Consider the following 19,751-nt stretch of genomic DNA (forward strand, 5'->3'; position numbering starts at 1 on the left):
CCATCCTGGGCCTCATGTTCAACCCACATGTCCCTGGGGTGTGGGTTGGACAAGCTTGAGCTAGAGCTTATTGTATTGCAGGTGGATGGTATTATCTCATTTAATCTTTACAATTGCTCAGGTTGAATTGTGTGTCCAAAATCATGCAGCTAGTAAGCACCAAAATCAAGCTTTAACCCTAAATCTTCTTGGCCCCAAGCCTTTTGCCTTTGGGATAATGCCACTTTCTCTCTCTTATTTGCAGAGTGCTTTTCTACTTTGATTTTTGAAACAACAGAGGGGGCAAGCAGAGCAAATACTGTTACCATTTTGCACATGAAAAAACTAAGGTTCTTACACAGCTTCAATGACAGACTTTTCTCTTAAACCCAGCGCTGCAGATTTAAAGTTAATTGTCTCCTCTTCCTGAAACCAGTGTGTTGTAGGATGAAAAGATTTCTTTGGAAAGATCCAGAGAAATATATGTGATTCTGGATGTCAGTCAATAAGGCCATATTTAGGGGGTGTCAGCATGGAGAACAGCTTAATACTAGGTATGTGTAAGGTACCTGCTTGGGCTCCTTTCTGTAAATCATGCCAAAAGTGAGTATCAGTGCAGTTTAGTAACTGCTAAACAGGCTACAATTCGCTAAAATGCAGGTCCAAAAAGATTCCAGAAAAGCAAATTAATAAAGCAAATTGTGTCTTACTTGAGAATGTCTAGCTGAAAATGGCTCAAACTACTTATAAACAGACATCTAGGCAGATAGTGTATAGAGTGTTACAAGGAAATGGCTTTGCCCATTTTATAAAATAGTCTGTTAGGGCCCTGGGGACAAACTCTTAGACACGGAGGTACATATTTGTCCGTGTCCACTATACTATAGTAGTTACGACTTGGTAGCTTAGAGCTGGATACATGTAATCAAATCCCAACTCTTTTACTTATGAGCTATGTAACCTTTAATAAGTCAGAAGCAGTCTATCAGGTAGGGGTTCTTATTACTCTCATTTTACAGATAAGAACAGTGAGGTTTAGTGAGATTAAATAAGTATTAAAGAGATTATGCATGCCAAGGACTTAGCATGGTTGTGAGCATTTAGCAAGCATTCGATAAAGGGTAACTACTTTATTTTACATCATCAAAGAGAAGATCTGAAAACAGGCCATCACTTGACATTCAAAACATACCATGGAGCTAAGACAAAATTTAATGCACCTGGCTTCTCTGGAATGTAGAGTTCAAGTATAGTGAATTCTTAGTCCTTTTAAAAGCAACAAAGTAATTGTCAAAATCAGTGCTCTCTAGAATTCTAAGAAAGCTCAGATATATTTAGATATTGGAAAAGAAGGTATGATCTTACAAATGTAGGTAACACTTTTTTAAAGCAGAAACCACATGGACTGAAAAAGTAAAGTGCAAGAGTTTTGTGGTATTTAATACCTTAATCTATAAATTTCTGTCCAATTCATCACTAATTCCTAAGACATTTTCTTAAGCAAAAATACCTATTGAAAAAGAGAGAGAAAGAAAGAATAAGACTATGATTTCAGAAATATGTACTTTTTCTACTTGGGAAATCATTTACAAATATTTTCCTATTTTAAGTTATTGACATTACTATTAATTCATATTTTCAGTAACTGACATGTAAGCTCCTCAAATACAACGTTGGTGGTAGTTCATTAGCTAGAATGCAGCACTATGATGTTGGTTCCGTGAGAGGAAAAGTGAAGTTGGTGGGTTAACTTAATTCTGGGTCATGTCTTTGGATCACACACCTACACCGTACGTTCATTAATCAGATATGGGTGCTTGCCTATTAACCTTTGAAAAGTTGAAAAGAGATAACTCATAGTGGGCTAATGAAACACAGTTTAGAAACTACAAAAAAATACCCCTGTTAAAATGATCGTTTCGAAAGTTTCTCTTAGCTGGATTTTAAATAATAAATGTTATGATGTGTGATTTTAATCTCTGGCTCTTCTTTCTATATAAAGAATGAAGTTTACTTCATAGAAATTAACAGGGTAGAGAAAAATGTATGCCTTGATTCTCAGTAATCTACTATGTGGGCTTTGGAGATGGCAGACCTGGGTTTGAAACTTACTAGCTATGTGACTTTAGATAAATGATTTAATCTCTTAAAGCTTCTAACCCTCATGTTTAAAAAGGGAATAATATTAGTACCCATGAATTAGGGTTGCTGTGAAGATTTTACAAGACAATGAATGCCAACTTCCTGGCACAGGGTAGTGCAGATCAATGGTAATTATAATTATTACTGTCTTCATTATTTCACAAACAGTATCTAGCTCTTTGCAGTCCCCATCACAAAGCTATGCTATCAAATATCAAGTCATGTTGGAATTCCTGGATATCATCTGCAAATGTTGGAAATAAAACAATTATTCATGTATTTTCACAACAAATAGTTTATGCACAGCACTGTGATAGATACCACTCTCTTACTAAGATGGGAGTTTGTAAAATGAGATTATATATGTGAAGAGTAAGCATATTAGTCCCTTCCTCTTTCTCAGTCAGCAACAGAGGCACTGACACTCAAGAACTACCTGAGACTAGGTGATTTATAAAAAAGAGAGGTTTACAAACACCACATGTTCTCACTCATAGGTGGGAACTGAACAATGAGATCACTTGGACTCAGGAAGGGGAACATCACACACAGGGGTCTGTCATGGGGAGGGGGGAGGGGGGAGGGATTGCATTGGGAGTTATACCTGATGTAAATGACAAGTTGATGGGTGCAGCACACCAACATGGCACAAGTATACATATGTAACAAACCTGCACGTTATGCACATGTACCCTACAACTTAAAGTATAATAATAATAAATAAATTTAAAAAAAAAAAAGAGAGAGGTTTAATTGGCTCATGGTTCTATGGGCTATACAGGCTTCTGCTTCTGGAGAGGCCTCAGGAAACTGACAATCATGGCAGAAGGCAAAGGGGAAGCAAGCAGCTTCTCCACGTGGAAGCAGGAGAGAGACAGAGTGAAGGGGGAAGTGCCACACACTTCACACACATCAAATTTCATGAGAACTCACTCACTAGCATGAGAATAGCAAGAGGAAAATCCATCCCCATGATGCAGTCATCTCCCACCAGGCCCGTCCTCCAATTAGACATGAGATTTGGGCAGGGACACAAATCCAAACCATATCAGTAAGATGAGTGTATAATACTGATATATACAGTGTTGCATTGGCCAGCCATGCTTCTTGGGACCAAGTGTAACTCTGGGGCTCTCTTGTTCCTCAGGATAAATGTCACCAGATGGCACACTGATCATGGAGCTCTGTGGTGATGATTAACAAGCATTTATAAAGCATCTACTACGTGGGATTCTGAGGATATAAAAGTTAATCAGGCACTATTCTATAGAAAATAAAAAGAAATGGAATACAATTTCAAAACAAGAATTGGAAAAAAACATTTTCCTAGATATGTCAGGTTTTTTCTATTGATTGTTGCCATCAGCAGTGGCTGCTTAGTTAACTTAATATAGTGTCTGGTTATATACACTTAGTATAATGTCTGATTAGCTTTCACTCTTCCCTTTGCATAAGAATTTTCAGGTCCCATTGAAGCTACGAAGCTTGGAGAGCAGTGATGAAGGTAAACAGTTTCAGGGGCTGGGGTTGCTCATCAAGCAAACTGTTGCACTTAACTCCCTCCCTAACTGTTGACTTGTCACAGACCTACAGTCCTATGAGAATGAGATTTTCTCTGCCCATCTGTTTCAAACAACAATAGGACATTCAAAGACAAGAACACACATACACACACACCCCCATATCACTTTACTGCATTTATTTGTTTATGTTTCTGCCTCTCTTGAATAGACTCAGTATCCTTCAAGACAAGAATTATATCTTACTCATCTTTGAATCCTCCCAACCTAGCATGGTGTGAGGTACATAGTAGGTAATCAACACATTTTGCTAACTGATGTAACTAAAGGAACATAGCTGAGTAGAAAGCATACCTGGATTTGAATTTCTGCCCTGCCACTTAAATAACTATATGACCTTGAAAAGATTATTTCATTTGCTGGCCTTCTCCTAATTTCACGTCATTATGCACAACTTAAATTTTGCTATAGCATAGAGTGTAAATAACAGAATAATTCATAAAGCTCAGCTAAGGTACACTTTCTTCTTCCTCTTTGGTCAGGATCCAAGCCCTGTTTTTCTGGAGCTGTGATTCTGCCTCACAGACTATTTTGCATGTGACACCCTTTGTCAGCCTGTTAAGGCCTGATAACAGTCACATAACCTTTGTCCCAACAAAAAGTATTTTTGAAAGCAGCCATTTTCTTGGAGGATAGTTATCTTTGAAACAATGCCAGGCATTTTTTGAATATTATACACATAGCAACGGTTTAAAAACAGATACGGCGGGAGCTTCTCTACCCTTCCTCTTTCTCAGAGTCAGCAGCAGAGGCATCTGGAGGGCCATGTGCACATCCGTGCGCAGACCTCTAGGAAGATGTAAAGGAGCTGGGAGACCTCCAGAAAAGCTCTCTATCCAGAATGACAGAGAAGAGGACGATTCCTGCTGTATAAAAGAGGGGATTTTTTTCCCCTTTTTAATTTTTATTTTAAGTTCTGGGATACAGGTGCAGAACGTACAGGTTTGTTACATAGGTATATATGTGCCATGGTGGTTTGCTGCACCTACCCACCTGTCATCTAGGTTTTAAGCCCTGCATGCATTAGGTATTTGTCCTATTTCTCTCCCTCCCATTGTCCCCCATACTCTGACAAGCCCCAGTGTGTGATGTTCCCCAAAAGAGAGGATTTTTAAGGGGAATAAAAGGAAACATTGTGTGTCACTACAAAGACACAAACCTAAAAGGTAAATAGATTCAAAAAAAGAGAGAATTAGAGATGTAAGTCATAGACACATACTGAGAACTAAAAAGAAATTAAGAATGCTGGGGAATGTATTTGTGGACAAGACCATCCCTGGTATTGATCTCTTTAAGTCTGTTGTCCCTTATTTGAATGAAAACTCAAGTCAACGAGAGAAACCGAGAGTTTTTGCTGTCCTTCTTTGGTATCAAAACCAGTCAAAGTTTTGGGTTTTCTGTTTTTTACTGACTTTGTGTGTGTTGCCAAAATTGTCTTAATCCAATTTTAAGCTTAAGATGACTAAGGTCTCCAAAACCTAAAACGCTACCAAAACCTAAAACTATTTATAAAGATTCAGTATAAAAATTGAATTTGAATAGGTAAAAATATTTATTATATTTCCCCCAGTTTCTTTTAAAACCTGCAACTCCCCAACATCTCTTGGTTTTCTTCTTGTTTCTGTGGCTCCATCTAATTGTTAGATTTCTCTGCTGAGGTCTGGTGTCACGTCTGCTTGGAACCAGCTATACATGTGGTGATATGAGTAACAAAAAAACTGAGGCTTGGAAGGTTCAAGGCACAGGATAAAACTGCCTCGGAAACCCAGTAACATCTCCCATGGTCTCTTTTGTTAATGGACTATGGGTTATTGTAGTAGGGGACAGTTTGGAAGGTGCTTAGAAAAGCAAGCTATATATTGGAGCTTATAAAATCTTTATGAAAAGTCTCATTCTCTGACTGTCATAAAATAGATGAATCGTCTTCAAACAGAGGTACATGAATACTTTCCAAGGAGCTGTAGAATATGGACAAATTTTAGGGAATCAATTTGCAGATCTTCCGCTTTCCTAAAATGGATTTCCTTGAAAATGCATCTTTTGCTCACCCACCCACCCATGTAGCAAACAAGAGAGAGTCCCCCTTTAAACAACAGACAGTCCCCCTTGCATAATATCCAGGTACCATAAACCCTGAAGGGCTTCCTGTATTTCCCTGAATAAATACACACTTCTGCTGAAGATGACGCTTAGTGATAGAAATGCAGCACCGTGGCTCATGTTAGGATGTTCTGATTTCAGATGGCGAGTGCAGGGTGGAGACAGAAACAAAGGCCATTTTTAATGACTTTTCCCCTTCATTTGCCAACAATTGTCAAAGAATGAACACTTCTTGAGTGAGAGTCCAGAAAGAGTTAGGCAAAGACAGCATCAGTAGGGAATACCGAATACCAAACAATGCTTTGTCAAGTATTGAAATGTAAATGATTCCTTATATTATTCTTAATATCTTTCAGATGTATCATTGGCTAGAAAAGAAAAGTATCTCAAACAGGTAAGGCAGAAAATCTTAGTGAGAGTGATTCTTTTAAATGTGACTTGGAATGGTTTACAGAACTCAAAATTTTTACAGGAAAATGGTCAAAATCCATGGATGAAATTTTATGTGATTTCTTTCTGATTTAGAATTTTAATCCAGTAAGATTGTTATCTAATCATATCTAGAAATATTTATTCCTACTATTTATCCTCTTTTAATTTTATTCCATAAAATCTTTAATAATTTATATATCCTATTAACAAAGACTAAAATAACATACCGGCTGCCATACCAACTAATTTTTAGCTACATATACATAAATATATATAAATTGTGTATATATACGTATTTTATATTGTATATATACACACACATTTTTCTTTCCTTAAATATATAGCAAAAGCGTGAACATGATTAATACCACTAAAAAATACATCCAATAAGAATTGTGTCACATAGTTAAAATTTATCTTTCAAAAAAAAATTTTTTTTTTTTTGAGACAGAGTCTCATTCTGTTACCCAGACTGGAGTGTGGTGGCACGATATCAGTTCACTGCAACCTCCGCCTCCCAGGTTCAAGCGATTATCCTGCCTCAGCCTCCTGTGTAGCTGGGATTACAGGTGCCCACCACCATGCCCAGCTAATTTTTTCGTATTTTTAGTAGAGACGGGTTTCACCATGTTGGTCAGGCTGGTCTCAAACTCCTGACCTCGTGATCCGCCCGCCTCAGCCTCCCAAAGTGCAGGGATTACAGGCATGAGCCACTGCGCTTGACCCATATTAATTAATTTTAACAACTGGGTTTATTTTTGTAGTTTTTGATCTAATATGCTAATAATAGATATAATGACAACTCTTTCCAGAGTATTTTCAATATCCAGAGCCTTTTAGCAAGAGGAAATGAAACAAATTCTACAATTTCATATATATGTGTGTTATATGTATTTTATTTATATATGATATATATGTTGATATCTATATAAAGCAATTTTAAGAGACTTTACAATAATAAAAAGCTATAATATGAGGAATCACAGTTGTGAAGGAAACTGGACTGAAAATATAACCTCAGGAGTAAAAGGAAAGATGCAGCTATTCTGAACGTTAAAGATGTTGTTCGCTTAGCTGATGGTGGGCATGAAATCATTATAACATTTAGAGTCCTTTGCATGTATCTGAAGGAGAATTGAAGAGTTCTATTCTTAAATGGCAATATGTATGCCATGCAGAAATCATATCCCTTAAAAACATTTATACTTACAGAAGACAAAAAAATAGATATTAATTTTAAACTGTGCAAATGAACACATGAACACAGAGTTTTTCAAACATCTTTCAGATGGAAAGGGAGAAAAATACATACATACATACATACATACATACATACATACCTACCTACCTACCTACCAACCATGAACAGGGAGGATCTCCTGTGGCCAATACAATCTCTCAGGTCCCTGTGAGGCTGACCAGGCCTAAGCTATCCAGCCTCAGTGACATTTATTTCCTGAGACTCTAAGGGAGTTGACTATTAAAAAGAAAAAAAAAAAAAAAGACCAAAAGGGTATGTGCTGGCATGTTTGTAGTATATCAGTGTTTATTTCTTGAGGGCCAAAATTAGGAATGATTTTTAAAGCGTCCTTCATTTTGATATTATTATTTTCTAACATGGCGATATATTATTTAAAGTAAGAAAAAAGAAGTTATTTTTAAGGGCAGAAGCAGCAGACTCAGCAGCAAAGCTCACCTCTGAGACATCAACTTCTCTACTCCTGTAAGGTCCCACCCTGCTGTAAACTGAGGCTGGGATGCTGGGACAAGAGTGAGTGTCGCAGTAGCCATGGGTGGTGGGGGAATGTGATTTCTCTGTTAGTTTACACGTGAAGGCAAGGGAGGCTCAGCCCTGTATGCGGCAAGGCTGTCCAAACTAATCTCAGAGAAAAAGAGTATTTGTTTTAATGCGTGATACCTGGCAGGGAAGAAATCTTTTCTTGTTTGTTTTTGTAAAAAGGCCTTAAAAATCAAGCCAACAACTGCCCTTTCTCCTTGTGCAATAATTTTGAGTCAGGTTTCTAATTATAAAAATTGTCAAGTTCTAGGATATACTTTATAAAAGCATTTTTTTAAACTGCTACTCTTGTTTAACAGTAATCAAATTTTTGAAAGTGATTTTTAAAAGACATTAATAACATACTCCTAAATACATTCATGTTTTTGGTTAGATTTATCTTTTCTTTGCCTTGAAACCTTCACAGAGGCAGGGCATTAGAGAAAGGTATGCATGTTCAGAGGTTCTGGGTAACTGCTGAAGACAATGGAGCAAATAGAGAAGCATAAATGGGAAGAAAGTGGCTAATCCATACACTTCACACTGATGAGAGCAGAAAGAAGGATGTGATGAACAAAGAGAAGAATGTCCAGATCTTTACGTCTTCATCATCATGTGGAGACCTCAACATTTTGCAATGCATTTAGGGACCATGAAGAGTTTACATCCTGGTTAAATGTGATTCTTCCCACCTTTGAGCCACTAGCCCCTTCCTCACTTCATAAGGTCATGCCTAATATGATAGTTACTACACACAGATCTTTTCTATCACATTGGATTATAAACTAATTGAGGACAGGATTGCTGACTGAATTATCTTTGTATTTTGTACCGCCTCGCCATCCTCATCCTCAACTATCCCCAATAAAAAAGAGCAGGGACTCAAAAGATGTAGGCAAGTGAATTAATGAACAAATAGAGAATATAATAGCCTTCAGTGGTTTAGAGAAAGCATGTAAACAGGGATACAGTAAAGCAAACAGAAATGTTGAAATTAGGCAAATTTAGTAATATAGATTTTGAAAATAATTAATATTCATCAGAGTTCAAAATGCTTTAATTTGAATCAGGTGAATTTCTCTGTGTCCTAGGAGGCAAGCAAAAAGTAGGTAAGACTCTGAGACAGGGTTGAAAAGGACCATTTGCTTGTCTTGCCCTGTTAGCTGCCAGGTAGCTGCAGGAAAACACCTTCCTCTACCTTGAGAGCCAAGCACATACTGAGTGTTTCCGTAGCCATTTCCTCCTTCTATCCTTTCTGGATAGACTGGACCTGAGGATAGATGGACACATGACATCCGATACTGGGATGAAACATCGGTGACAGTGGCACCAAGAAGCTGCCCAGGAAAGCCTGGGCTGCAATACCTCAAGAACAGAGTATAGAAAAACAAGCCTTCTCACAGCATATAGAATAGAAAAAAATGAAACCAATATTCACTTTTGTAAAACATTGTACTTGATGAATCAAACCTGTTTCCAACCTGCATTATTTAGTAAAGGAGATAAGCACATCATAAATAACAATAATTCATGGTAAAAGGTGATGGGCACTAGAAGACAGATCAGAACTACCTCAAACAGGTAGAGGGAGTTTAGAGATACCCGTGGGGAAGATCTTGGCTAGGGATGCAAGCTTTCATCCTCTCCACATGTAGTACAGCCCATGTGGACAATGGCAGCATCTGACACCATTTATCTCTCCATATACCTCTTATTAAGAGATTGACTGGTCAAAGTTCTAATTTCCTACTATTTTATATCTCCAATCTTTTGCTTTTGCTGGTACCTTGGCCTAAAATATCTTTTCTGTCGTTCTCTGCCTTCCAAAATCCTACTTGTTCCACCACATACAGCTGAAATGCCATCTTCCACATAACTTCCCTGCAGCCTAATAGGAATTAAATATTGTTTTCTCTGAATTTCTACAGTATGTTGCTTTTACCTCTACCTGGTAGTTTTATTGTTTATTCATGTGTCTATTTGTCTCTCAAGTCAACTGTGACTTCCTTAAGCTTATTCTTCTTTCTGACCTCAACAGCATCTATCACTGTGCTCTGAACATAGAAATAGTGTTTTCTGGGAGGAAAATGCCTGGACTTTTCAGAGAGCACTATACCTGGATTCTGAACCTAGCTGTGTCATTTCCCATTTGTTGATCTTGGGCATTACCAAAACTTTCTATGCTTTCATTTACCCATCTAGACAGGAACTAATAATGTCTCCTCAAGGGGGAGGGATAAAGATTAGACATAATAAATGTAAAATGTCTGGCAGACAGTAGAGCATCACTAAATGGTAGCGATCACAACTTTTTGCTACAATGATTATAATAAAAAGCTTGTTGAATAAACTTATAAAATTACCTAGTGTCCACAGTAACTAGCACAGTGCTGAGCACATGGTGGAAGCTGGTAAATACACCTTGACTGTGGCTTGTGGAGGGTGAAGTCTCTGTTGTTAATGACCTACCTTGAACTCTTTCTCAATATTGGCCAGCACTGCCAGTTCATTGCTGAGTTCTAAAGCCGTCATGACTGGATCTTCACTAGACAATGACAGGTAAGCGGGACTTGCCAGGCCTTTATAGGCATTAATCCTAGATCTGGAGTGGCTAAACGAGTCATGCTTCTGTTTCTGGTTGCAGTCATTGCACTTGCAGAAATAATCATGAGGCCGTTCAATCCTAGCACCCTTCCGCAGGAGGGTGTGCACAATTTCATATTCCTGGCAGTGGGCAGCCAGAATGATTGGAGTCACATCATGGGAGAACCGTGTCCCATCTTCATCATAGGCATAAAAATCATCTTGCTGGAGTTCAGACTGGCTAGGGCTGGTTGCTAACCTCTTGCCTTCAGCAAAAGCTGGATGACTGAGAATTGCTTCCACAATCCGAACATAACCTTTACTAATAGCTAGAAGCAAAGCATCCCCAACTCGAGAGAGGTTTTCTTTCTTGAGAAGAAGTTCTGTAATTTCCAGATGCTCATTGGCCACTGCCAACTGTAGGGCATTCTGGCCCATGTAATCCACACAGTTAACGTTGAGTGAATGGCATTCTTCTAACATCTTCCGCACCACTGGGACGTTACCATATTCAGCTGCATCTAAAAAGCGTTCCTCCTCTATCGATAGGCTTGTTGAGCGATCACTAAACATGTATGCTGGTCCTCGATTAGCTAACCTTCTCCCTTTCTCACGGAGAACTGTCTGCCGCCGGTGAGCCAGTCTGTTGTCAGATCCCCGGCTGCAATAAAACAGAAAGATTGTAAACAAATCATATTAAGAGGATTTTAGTGTGCCAAATGACTTGCCATTTATCTAATACAATCCTCAAGTATATTAGATGTTGTCTCATCATCTCTAGACCTACTATATTATAAAATGAAGACGCATTTATTTGTTAATGGATTCCAAGAACTTCACGTCTAAGAAAGCCAAGCACTTTACAGATTTTAACATTCCAATTTGGGATGGAGCCTAGCAATTGCTATAATTACTCTGTGCCATTCAAATAGAAACTAATGTACTATAGATGGTATAGACTTAGGAAAGATGGACTCTCTTATCCATAATCAGTCACAATGTGATAGAGAATATAAGACTACATTTTAAGAAGTAGAGACAATAACAAATCCAGCCAAGCTAACAAATATTTATTGAGTCCCTCTGATGCCAGGTCCAGGAACTATATTAGGTCCAAGAAAGATAATTGTAAAAAAAAAACAAAAAACAAAACAAAACAAAACAAAAAAAAACAACAGATGGGTTTCCTGCCTCTACAAGTCTTATAGACTAAAGGGAAAGATGGGCAATCAGCATATTGATTTGTTATCAGTTGCTTAATTATAATGATAAGCCTATAGCGGGGCATCTATCCCAGATTCTGAGGGAAAATGACAAGCTGAAAATGGAAGTATGAGTAGAAGTCAGGTGAGAGTGTTTTTCGGGAGGGTGAGACAGGGGTTGAGTATAGGTAGAAAGTTTTCTCTAGCAGAGATATCAGCTAGATGTTAGAGTATAGGTTTCATTAATAAGGGCAATAAATGCTTGAACTCTGTTGTCCTAAAAATCACTGCAAACTGGAGAAAATTGCGATCAAGGTGTCAGGTAGGAAAAAACACTTTTGTGGTGCAGGCAGTGGTCAGAGCAGTGGCCAGCCTTCAATGTAGTCCTTCAATCTGTTATAAGAAGGGAAAGTGAGCCGGGTGCTATGGCTCATGCCTATTATCCCAGGACTTTGCAGGGCCAAGGTGGGCAAATCACTTGAGCCCACAAGGTCAAGACCAGCTTGGACAACATGGCAAAACCCCATCTCTGCAAATAATAGAAAAATTAGCGGTGCATGGCGGCGCATGGCGGCACATGCCTGTAGTCCCAGCTACTCAGGAGGCTGAGGCAGAGTATCAGTTGAACCCAGGAGGTCAAGGCTATAGAGAGCCATGATTCTGTCTCTGCACTCGAGCCTGGATGATAGAACAAAATCCTGTATCAAAGCGGGGGGGAGGGGATGTGATTCTTCCTCTGATCAAAATGCTATAATGAAGACTTTTTTGTTATTAATTCATAACTTTGTGTCTTAAGGTCTTCTGAGCTTGAAGGGATCTCATTACAATTAGAGGTTCAACTCTTACTGGAATCACTAACTGAACCCAAAGAAGGCATGCTTTTGCAGAACTGGGACAGGGCCAGGTTATAGGGGAGGCTAAAGAGAAAGTAAAAGGTGTGATAAATGAGTATTGTTTCTTCTCTTTATGAATGTTCCAAGATTCATCCCTCTTTAAAAACTGTCACAAACTTCCCAGTATAAAGAGGACAATAAAAAGATCCAAGGACCTCATAAGCCATCTTTCCCTCCAATATGTTCAGGTCTGGAGAATCTTAGTTGCTTTCCCTACTGGCCTTTATCAATCTTGATTCCACGTCTCCAGACAATGCTGTCTGTGGCAGTGTAATGGCCAGGAATAGAAAGGAAGACAGTAAAGTTTCAGCAACTCACAAACAAATTTTACTTCTTGGAGGAGCTTGAAGAGTATGCTGCGATATTCACAAATATTTTTCATAGATTTTCATTCAACAGTGATTCCTTTAGCTACCCAAGGCCCATTTAAAATCAACCAAACTGATGTTTTTTTAAAGAGATAATTTGTAAGTTTCAAAAATGACATGAAGGACCAATATCAAATTATACAATATAATAATTTCCAAAATGGGTCAGTAGATAATATATATGCAACTTTTATTATAAAGGGATAGCATCTGTGACTATTTTGTCCTGTAGCTATTACTTTATTTTTAATTCCATTTTTAATTTTAGTAAAGTTATACATGTGCATATTTTAGTTTATTCTCTCCATGTCTTGATCTCCAGAGGTAATACATTTCAATTTAACTATTTTCGCTGGCTATTTTATAATTTTAAATGTTATAACCACATAGCTTTGGTTATATTGTTACTTCTTGATTTTTCAGGTTTGGCATTACCTATGGACTTCCCATTACACCATATCTTCACACTTCTCTCTCTTACACACACACACACACACACACACACACACACACACACACACACAGACCCCCTTCATGATGCCGTATCATTCCAGAATCATTATATCATGACTTTTTTTAGATAACTATTTACTGTTTAAAATATGACAATGCAAGTGCTAATCACAGCTAAGTGGTAAACTATAGTGTCTTTTCAGGTACAGCTTCCTTAAAACCTCAAACCTAGTAGATAAAAATTCTCTTCATTTTCTCAGTGCTCTATATACATATGACTAATTCAATCAAACTCTCTTCTCCATCAGTGTAAGTCTTATTTTAATACATTTGACATATTATGTGGATTTTTTTTTTTCAATTTTGGAAAATCTGGACCAGTTGCTGTTTAGACTTTATGCATGTATGTTGTCTTTGAATCTTCCTACAGTATCACTCTCAGGATTCTCTTTACTTTGCTGCTGTGTATTGTAGTCCTTGTTTTCTGTATCCCAGATCTTCTTATGAGTTGACTTCTTTGTTCTAGTACAGCGAATCTTCTGACAGCTGCCTAATAAAGCATGCATAGGTGAATTTTTAAAGAAGGTGTACATCTAAAACTGACTTTGTCCTACCTCTAAACTTAACTGATAGTTTGGCTGGGTAGAGAATTCAAGTTGAGGATAATTTTGGAGGGCTTGCTCTAATAAATTATAGTTTTATGGCTACTACTGAGAAGCATGATGCAATTTTGATTCTGGATATTTTCTTTGTCTCTGGTGTTCTAAAATTACATGGTTGTTTATTGAAAGGAGTCTCTTCTTCTCCACAGTGCTGACCATTTAATCTGGAAAAAAAATGTGTCCTTTTCTGAGAAATATTCTTGCCCTATTTATCTGATCATTTTGTTTCCTGTTTCCAATGTACCATTTCTGGAACTCCTCCTTTTTGGATTGGACATCTTGGAATTGTCCTTTAATTTTCTTATCTTTTCTCTTTCCAATTATTTATGTTCAATATTATTTATTATATTCTGGGAAATTTCTTCAACTTTAGATTATATCTATGAAAATTATATTTTTGATTTTCAAAAAACCTTATTTTCAAATGTTACTTTTTATAAGACTTTTCTGCTTTTAAAGGCACAAAAATTTTCTCTTCTCTCTCTGGGGATGTTAATGATAAAGACTGCACAGATCACAATTCAGAGAACTTACTCCTGAGTTGCTTTTTTGTGTTTGTTTGGTTTGGTCTCTGTATTTCATAGAATTTTTCCTCATATAGCTAGTGATTCTTAGTAGCTATTCTTTGCTTCTTTTTAAAGAAATATTCCTTATAATGTCTTTTCTAAGAGAGTATAATTTCCCCTTATAAAAACTAGACTGAGCCTAATGTTGGTTTTGGCAAAAGGTGATTCCTGAGTAAGGGGTGAGTTTCTAGAAGAATCACATTATTTCTGAGTTAACAAGATGGATGAGGTAGAAGAGACAGGAGATCATCAAGGTTTGTTACATGAGGAACCATCCATCATCTTCCTGCTGAAATTCTTAACCCTCTTCCCTTCTCTCTGTCACTTTTCTGGCTTCTACTAACCTCTTTAGGTTTTCACTTCCTCTCTCTTATCTTCTGTATTTATTGCTTTGCATAGTTTCTATTGTAGACAAGAGGAAGTTCAAAAATTAGGGGGAGAGACAATATATTCCAAACATGAAGAATGCTTTGAAAAGGAAAAACTGTAAAATTAAGGGAGAAAAAAATAGGATCAGGGATCTATAAAAGTAAGATGAAAGAACTGGGACTGAGAACTTGCAAGATAAGTTCTCATGTAACTAAAAAAATGACACAAAACTGACACAAAATAGTAACATACTAAAACATCAAGAACAAGCCTCCATTTTGTTCATCCATTAAAATGGGAGAAACAATTATTCTGACCTATCTCAACAGACTATGCCTCCTGTGAAGCTGGGCTAAAGGCACATGCTACCTCACCCAGCTAATTTTTGTATTTTTTTGTAGAGACGGGGTCTCGCCATATTGCCCAGGCTAGTCTCAAACTCGTGGGCTCAAGTGATCCTCCCACCTCAGCCTCCAAACATACTGGGATTACAGGTGTTAGCCACCACACCTGCCCTTTGTCTGTCTTTTTAAAGAAAGAAAAATAATAATTAGCAACTTTACTTATATCTCAATTTTTAATCTGGTTTACAAAACTTTATTTTTTCATCCAATACTAAGTTTACATTGAGCTAAATAGAATATCTGAGTTATGACATCTTTTATTCTAAAATTTAAAAATAACAATCTATGATTTTCCTTCCCATTTATTTGAAAAATGACAAGTGCTATCTTGGCAAGCCACTAATCCTAATGATGTGTCCTATTTCCTTCTAAATTACTATCGCTTTTTTACTTATAACTTCTTGAAGGAACAGCAAAGATATTTCAGTAGAATTTTCTTTTTCAGTTTTAAAGCATCTTCTTAGTTGTTGTGACCACACATATTAATCATATGCAATCATATAATTTTCAGATACATTTTTATAAAAAGTCCTGGATTATCATAATCTCTTTAGCACTCTGTCAACTATATATGAGTCTGTGACAGAATTACAACTCTGTCATTCTGTATCTGAAAAGCCAGAATGTATCTGATACATTTTTGTTTGTTTTTGCTGATTTTAGGAATATTACAACTGCAGGCACAATGAATTTTTATTGTTTTAGGCATATTACAAATGCAGGCACAATGGATTCAGCACCCCTTGCATGAGCAGTGAACACAGTAAAAGCTGCTCGAATGTTGTTGACAGAACAAAACGCATGCCTTGCTGCTCTCCTTAGCTTTCTTAACTGCAGCCTGCAGAAGCAATACAAGATTCTATTTGTATTTTTATGTCACAAGTGGTGTCGCTTAATCCCTGCCTCTCCTATGCAAAAGCAAAATGTGTAAAACAACTTTTTAAGTAATAGGTATTTGAAAGCAATTCAAGAAAGATACTAGATGTTACCAGATTATATTACAAACCTCTCTGCAAATGGTTTTTATAAAACTATGTTGTAGAATTTTACATTAATAGCGAATGAAACCCAGCAAAATCATCTATTAAAAAGAGGAACAACTCAGCCCATAGCTCCATAGCACTACTTCAACAAAAGACCTGTTCATTTCAGCTCAAGGGCGCACTTTTCAAATACAGCTCTTCTACTTATGAAAATATTTATTAAGAAATTTTCTTCACCCATTTAGCCACATTTAGCATGGTTAAAAGCTTAGTAACCTACATTTTCATGTCTGTATTTTTATAAGGTGTTTATCACAACATATAAATATTGGTTCTAAGAAAGAATATAACTAGCCACCACCCCTATGGCACTCAAATATAGATTAGGTCATGAAAACCGTGTTTTTACATACCTCATTTTCCTGATCCCTTTAGTGCTTGTTGCCCCACATAGTGAGAGATGGAATAATCCATCTCTATTGAAAATGCCAGCAATGTAAATTAGCTTCTGAGTAGAGTGGATTGCATGCTTGAGTCCAGAGCATGTGTAGTAATTTTCTCTACTTCCTGTTCAACTACGATACACTTTTATCACATGGAACTGCTTTTATACAAACTAAGCTCCATATTAAGTACTCAGCTTAACTTTGACTTTGTGCTTTAAAAATCCTTACAAATATTTTAAAGCACAATTCTATTACAGCAGAAGTTTTAAAATTGTAAATGGAATGTAACTATTCCAGGCAGTGTGGTCAGCCACAAGAGTAATATAGATTCATCCTAGGAAAGTAAAAATAAAAGAAATTCCAGAATTTGCATTTTATTACACGCGCAATTATCAATGGGAATAATTAGACTCAGATATTTAGAGATTAACATTATACACAACTAGCAAGTTTGCAAACCACTTTAGGGAGAGGAATGAAATAAGTCATTGGTTCTCATTTTACAACACTGACACTGTTTTTGCCCTGACTACTTAATCTCTGGGCACATACCCTAGGCCCTTCCTCTGAGGTTGAGGAAGCAATAAACAATTAAAGTGGTTTTCCTTAGTCCTATGAGAGCAATGATGACTTTGCCTTATTCACACTGAATCCACCCCTCTTTGCAGAGGGACACACTGTAAACTCTCAGAACATAACTGCGGAATACATTAATCCCTCCTGTCAAAGGAGTCAAGTTTAAAGCCTGTTTGTTCCCTATTAACCTGACTGCAAATGACGACAAAGTACAACCCTACACAGAAAAAAAGGAACAAAATACAAAGGTTGAGCCACAGTGTGTTCTAGTGTATATATAATATTTTATATTCATTTCAAATAAGTAGTGAGCTCAACAGGGGAGAAAGGAAGTTGAAAGCCATGTTTTTAATGGCATCCTTGTGACTTGTTCATGATCCAGAAGCAGAGATTTTCTTGACTTTAAAGGCAGAACTAGGGCCAGTCACGGTGGCTCACGCCTGTAATCCCAGCACTCTGGGAGGCCTAGGTGGGTGGATCACCTGAGGTCAGGAGTTTGAGATCGGCCTGGCCAACATGGTGAAACCCTGTCTCTACTAAAAAATACAAAAATTAGCCAGGCATGGTGGTGGGCGCCTGTAATCCCAGCTACTTGGGAGGCTGAGGTGAGAGAATCGCTTGAATCCAGGAGGCAGAGGTTGCAGTGAGCTGAGATCACACCACTGCACACTCCAGCCTGGGTGATAGAGCAAGACTCAGTCTCAAAGAACAAAACAAAACAAAACAAAAAAAAAACAAAAATAAAGCCAGAACTAATATTTTCTTACCCTGTTCTCTCTCCCTCTTGTTTACACTGTACATAGAGTGTGAGCATCCATCTTCACAATGCACTACCAAATCCCTTGAACTTCCAAATAGTCTTCTAGATAGCAATTCTTCGTTTTGATTCAATTAGTTTCAATTTTCCCCATGAACACTTCTCATTTCTTCAAATACGAACTTCCTGTTTGATCAGTCACACTACATCACACCCTGCCTTAGTATTCTATGAATGAAATGATAAGAGCCTGAGCTGCTTGTCACTTTCAGTCAGGAGCCAGCTAAAGTATGACTGAAAAATGTCAGGTGCATGTAACAAATTTTTGGTTTGTCTGTATCATCAATTGACATCTTTTTTGTATAAATTAGAACTCAAACTGTGTGACAGAATGAAATTGTGAGTAAATAATGGAAGTTATAGGAACTTGCCTTTTTATAAAACAACGTCTGAAATGTCATTGTTCCCTTTTAGCTTCTCCTTGGTGGTTTAATTTATTTCATGTGTCATGTCTTCCTACTTTGAAATGCTCTTTGGAAGAGTTCTGGGGACCAGACATTTATGGTGAGAATAATTAAGGACAAGTTGAGGGAAACTGAGAACTGAGTCCTTAGGGATCTGAACTTGAGAAAACTTTGGGGAACCTTGCAAAACATTTGGAAGAACAAAGCTTTAAGAACAAAATAGAGTACTCTTGGGAATATTAAAAAGTTTCTGTGTAATACTAGCAAACTATATCCAAATTATCTCATCAAAGAAGAGGTTTAAATTCTTTGCTTCTATTATCAATGACTGCCATAATCATGTGTATTACACAAGCATTTTCCAATTCCACAAATATCCTGTGCATAAGATAGATTCCGGGGAGGAAAAAACATACTTCAATTGTAAGACAATCTAAAAAAGTTAATGAAGGAACTCTAGGAGTATGTGTTCTGAAGTTAGGGAAATCCAACATGGCACCATGCAGTGCTCACATCTAGGACAATGTAGGCTTAAGTCTGAAGGGGCATAAGGAGGGAACAGTTACCAGAACAGGATAACTATAAGACAAGGGACACTTGACAGTGGCCCCTGACCTTCTATAAAGGCTGACAGCCCACCATCAAGGAGAGAGCCAAGGGAACTGATACTCTGACCTCACTCTCCTGCCCTCTGATATCTCACAAGTGCCTCTGATGGGCTGAACTCAGCCCAGTGCTGGGGGACAAAGAAGCCCATTGATGCAGTTCACACAGGTCTGCATTGGTGATATTGCCACAGTCAGAGAACAGTATGCAAAGCATGAAGAGTAGGCCAAGAGGACCAAGTCAACAACACTCAGCATGTGCTGTATATATGATAATTTGACTTTGCCATAATTAACTCCTTGCTCCGGTGATGACTGCACTGAAATCTCGGAAATCATCACTAAAGAACTTATCTATGTAAAACACAACCTGTTCCCCAAAAAACCTATTGAAATAATTTTTAAAAAGA

At 37.5% G+C, this 19,751-nt stretch overlaps 1 protein-coding gene across 2 annotated transcripts in view; it reads right to left on the minus strand.

The window, feature by feature from the left end:
• The window catches only part of TRPC6 (transient receptor potential cation channel subfamily C member 6), a 134,253-nt gene that overhangs the window by 45,059 nt on the left and 69,443 nt on the right, over positions 1-19,751 (minus strand). For both annotated transcript variants that reach the window (XM_015115535.3, XM_077964912.1), the window contains exon 2: positions 10,480-11,254. In XM_015115535.3, the coding sequence (XP_014971021.2) occupies positions 10,480-11,254 (775 nt within the window). The remainder of the gene's footprint in view (positions 1-10,479; positions 11,255-19,751) is intronic.

The sequence above is a fragment of the Macaca mulatta genome, chromosome 14 (genome assembly GCF_049350105.2).
Source record: "Macaca mulatta isolate MMU2019108-1 chromosome 14, T2T-MMU8v2.0, whole genome shotgun sequence".
In the NCBI taxonomy this organism is placed as follows: Eukaryota; Metazoa; Chordata; class Mammalia; order Primates; family Cercopithecidae; genus Macaca; species Macaca mulatta.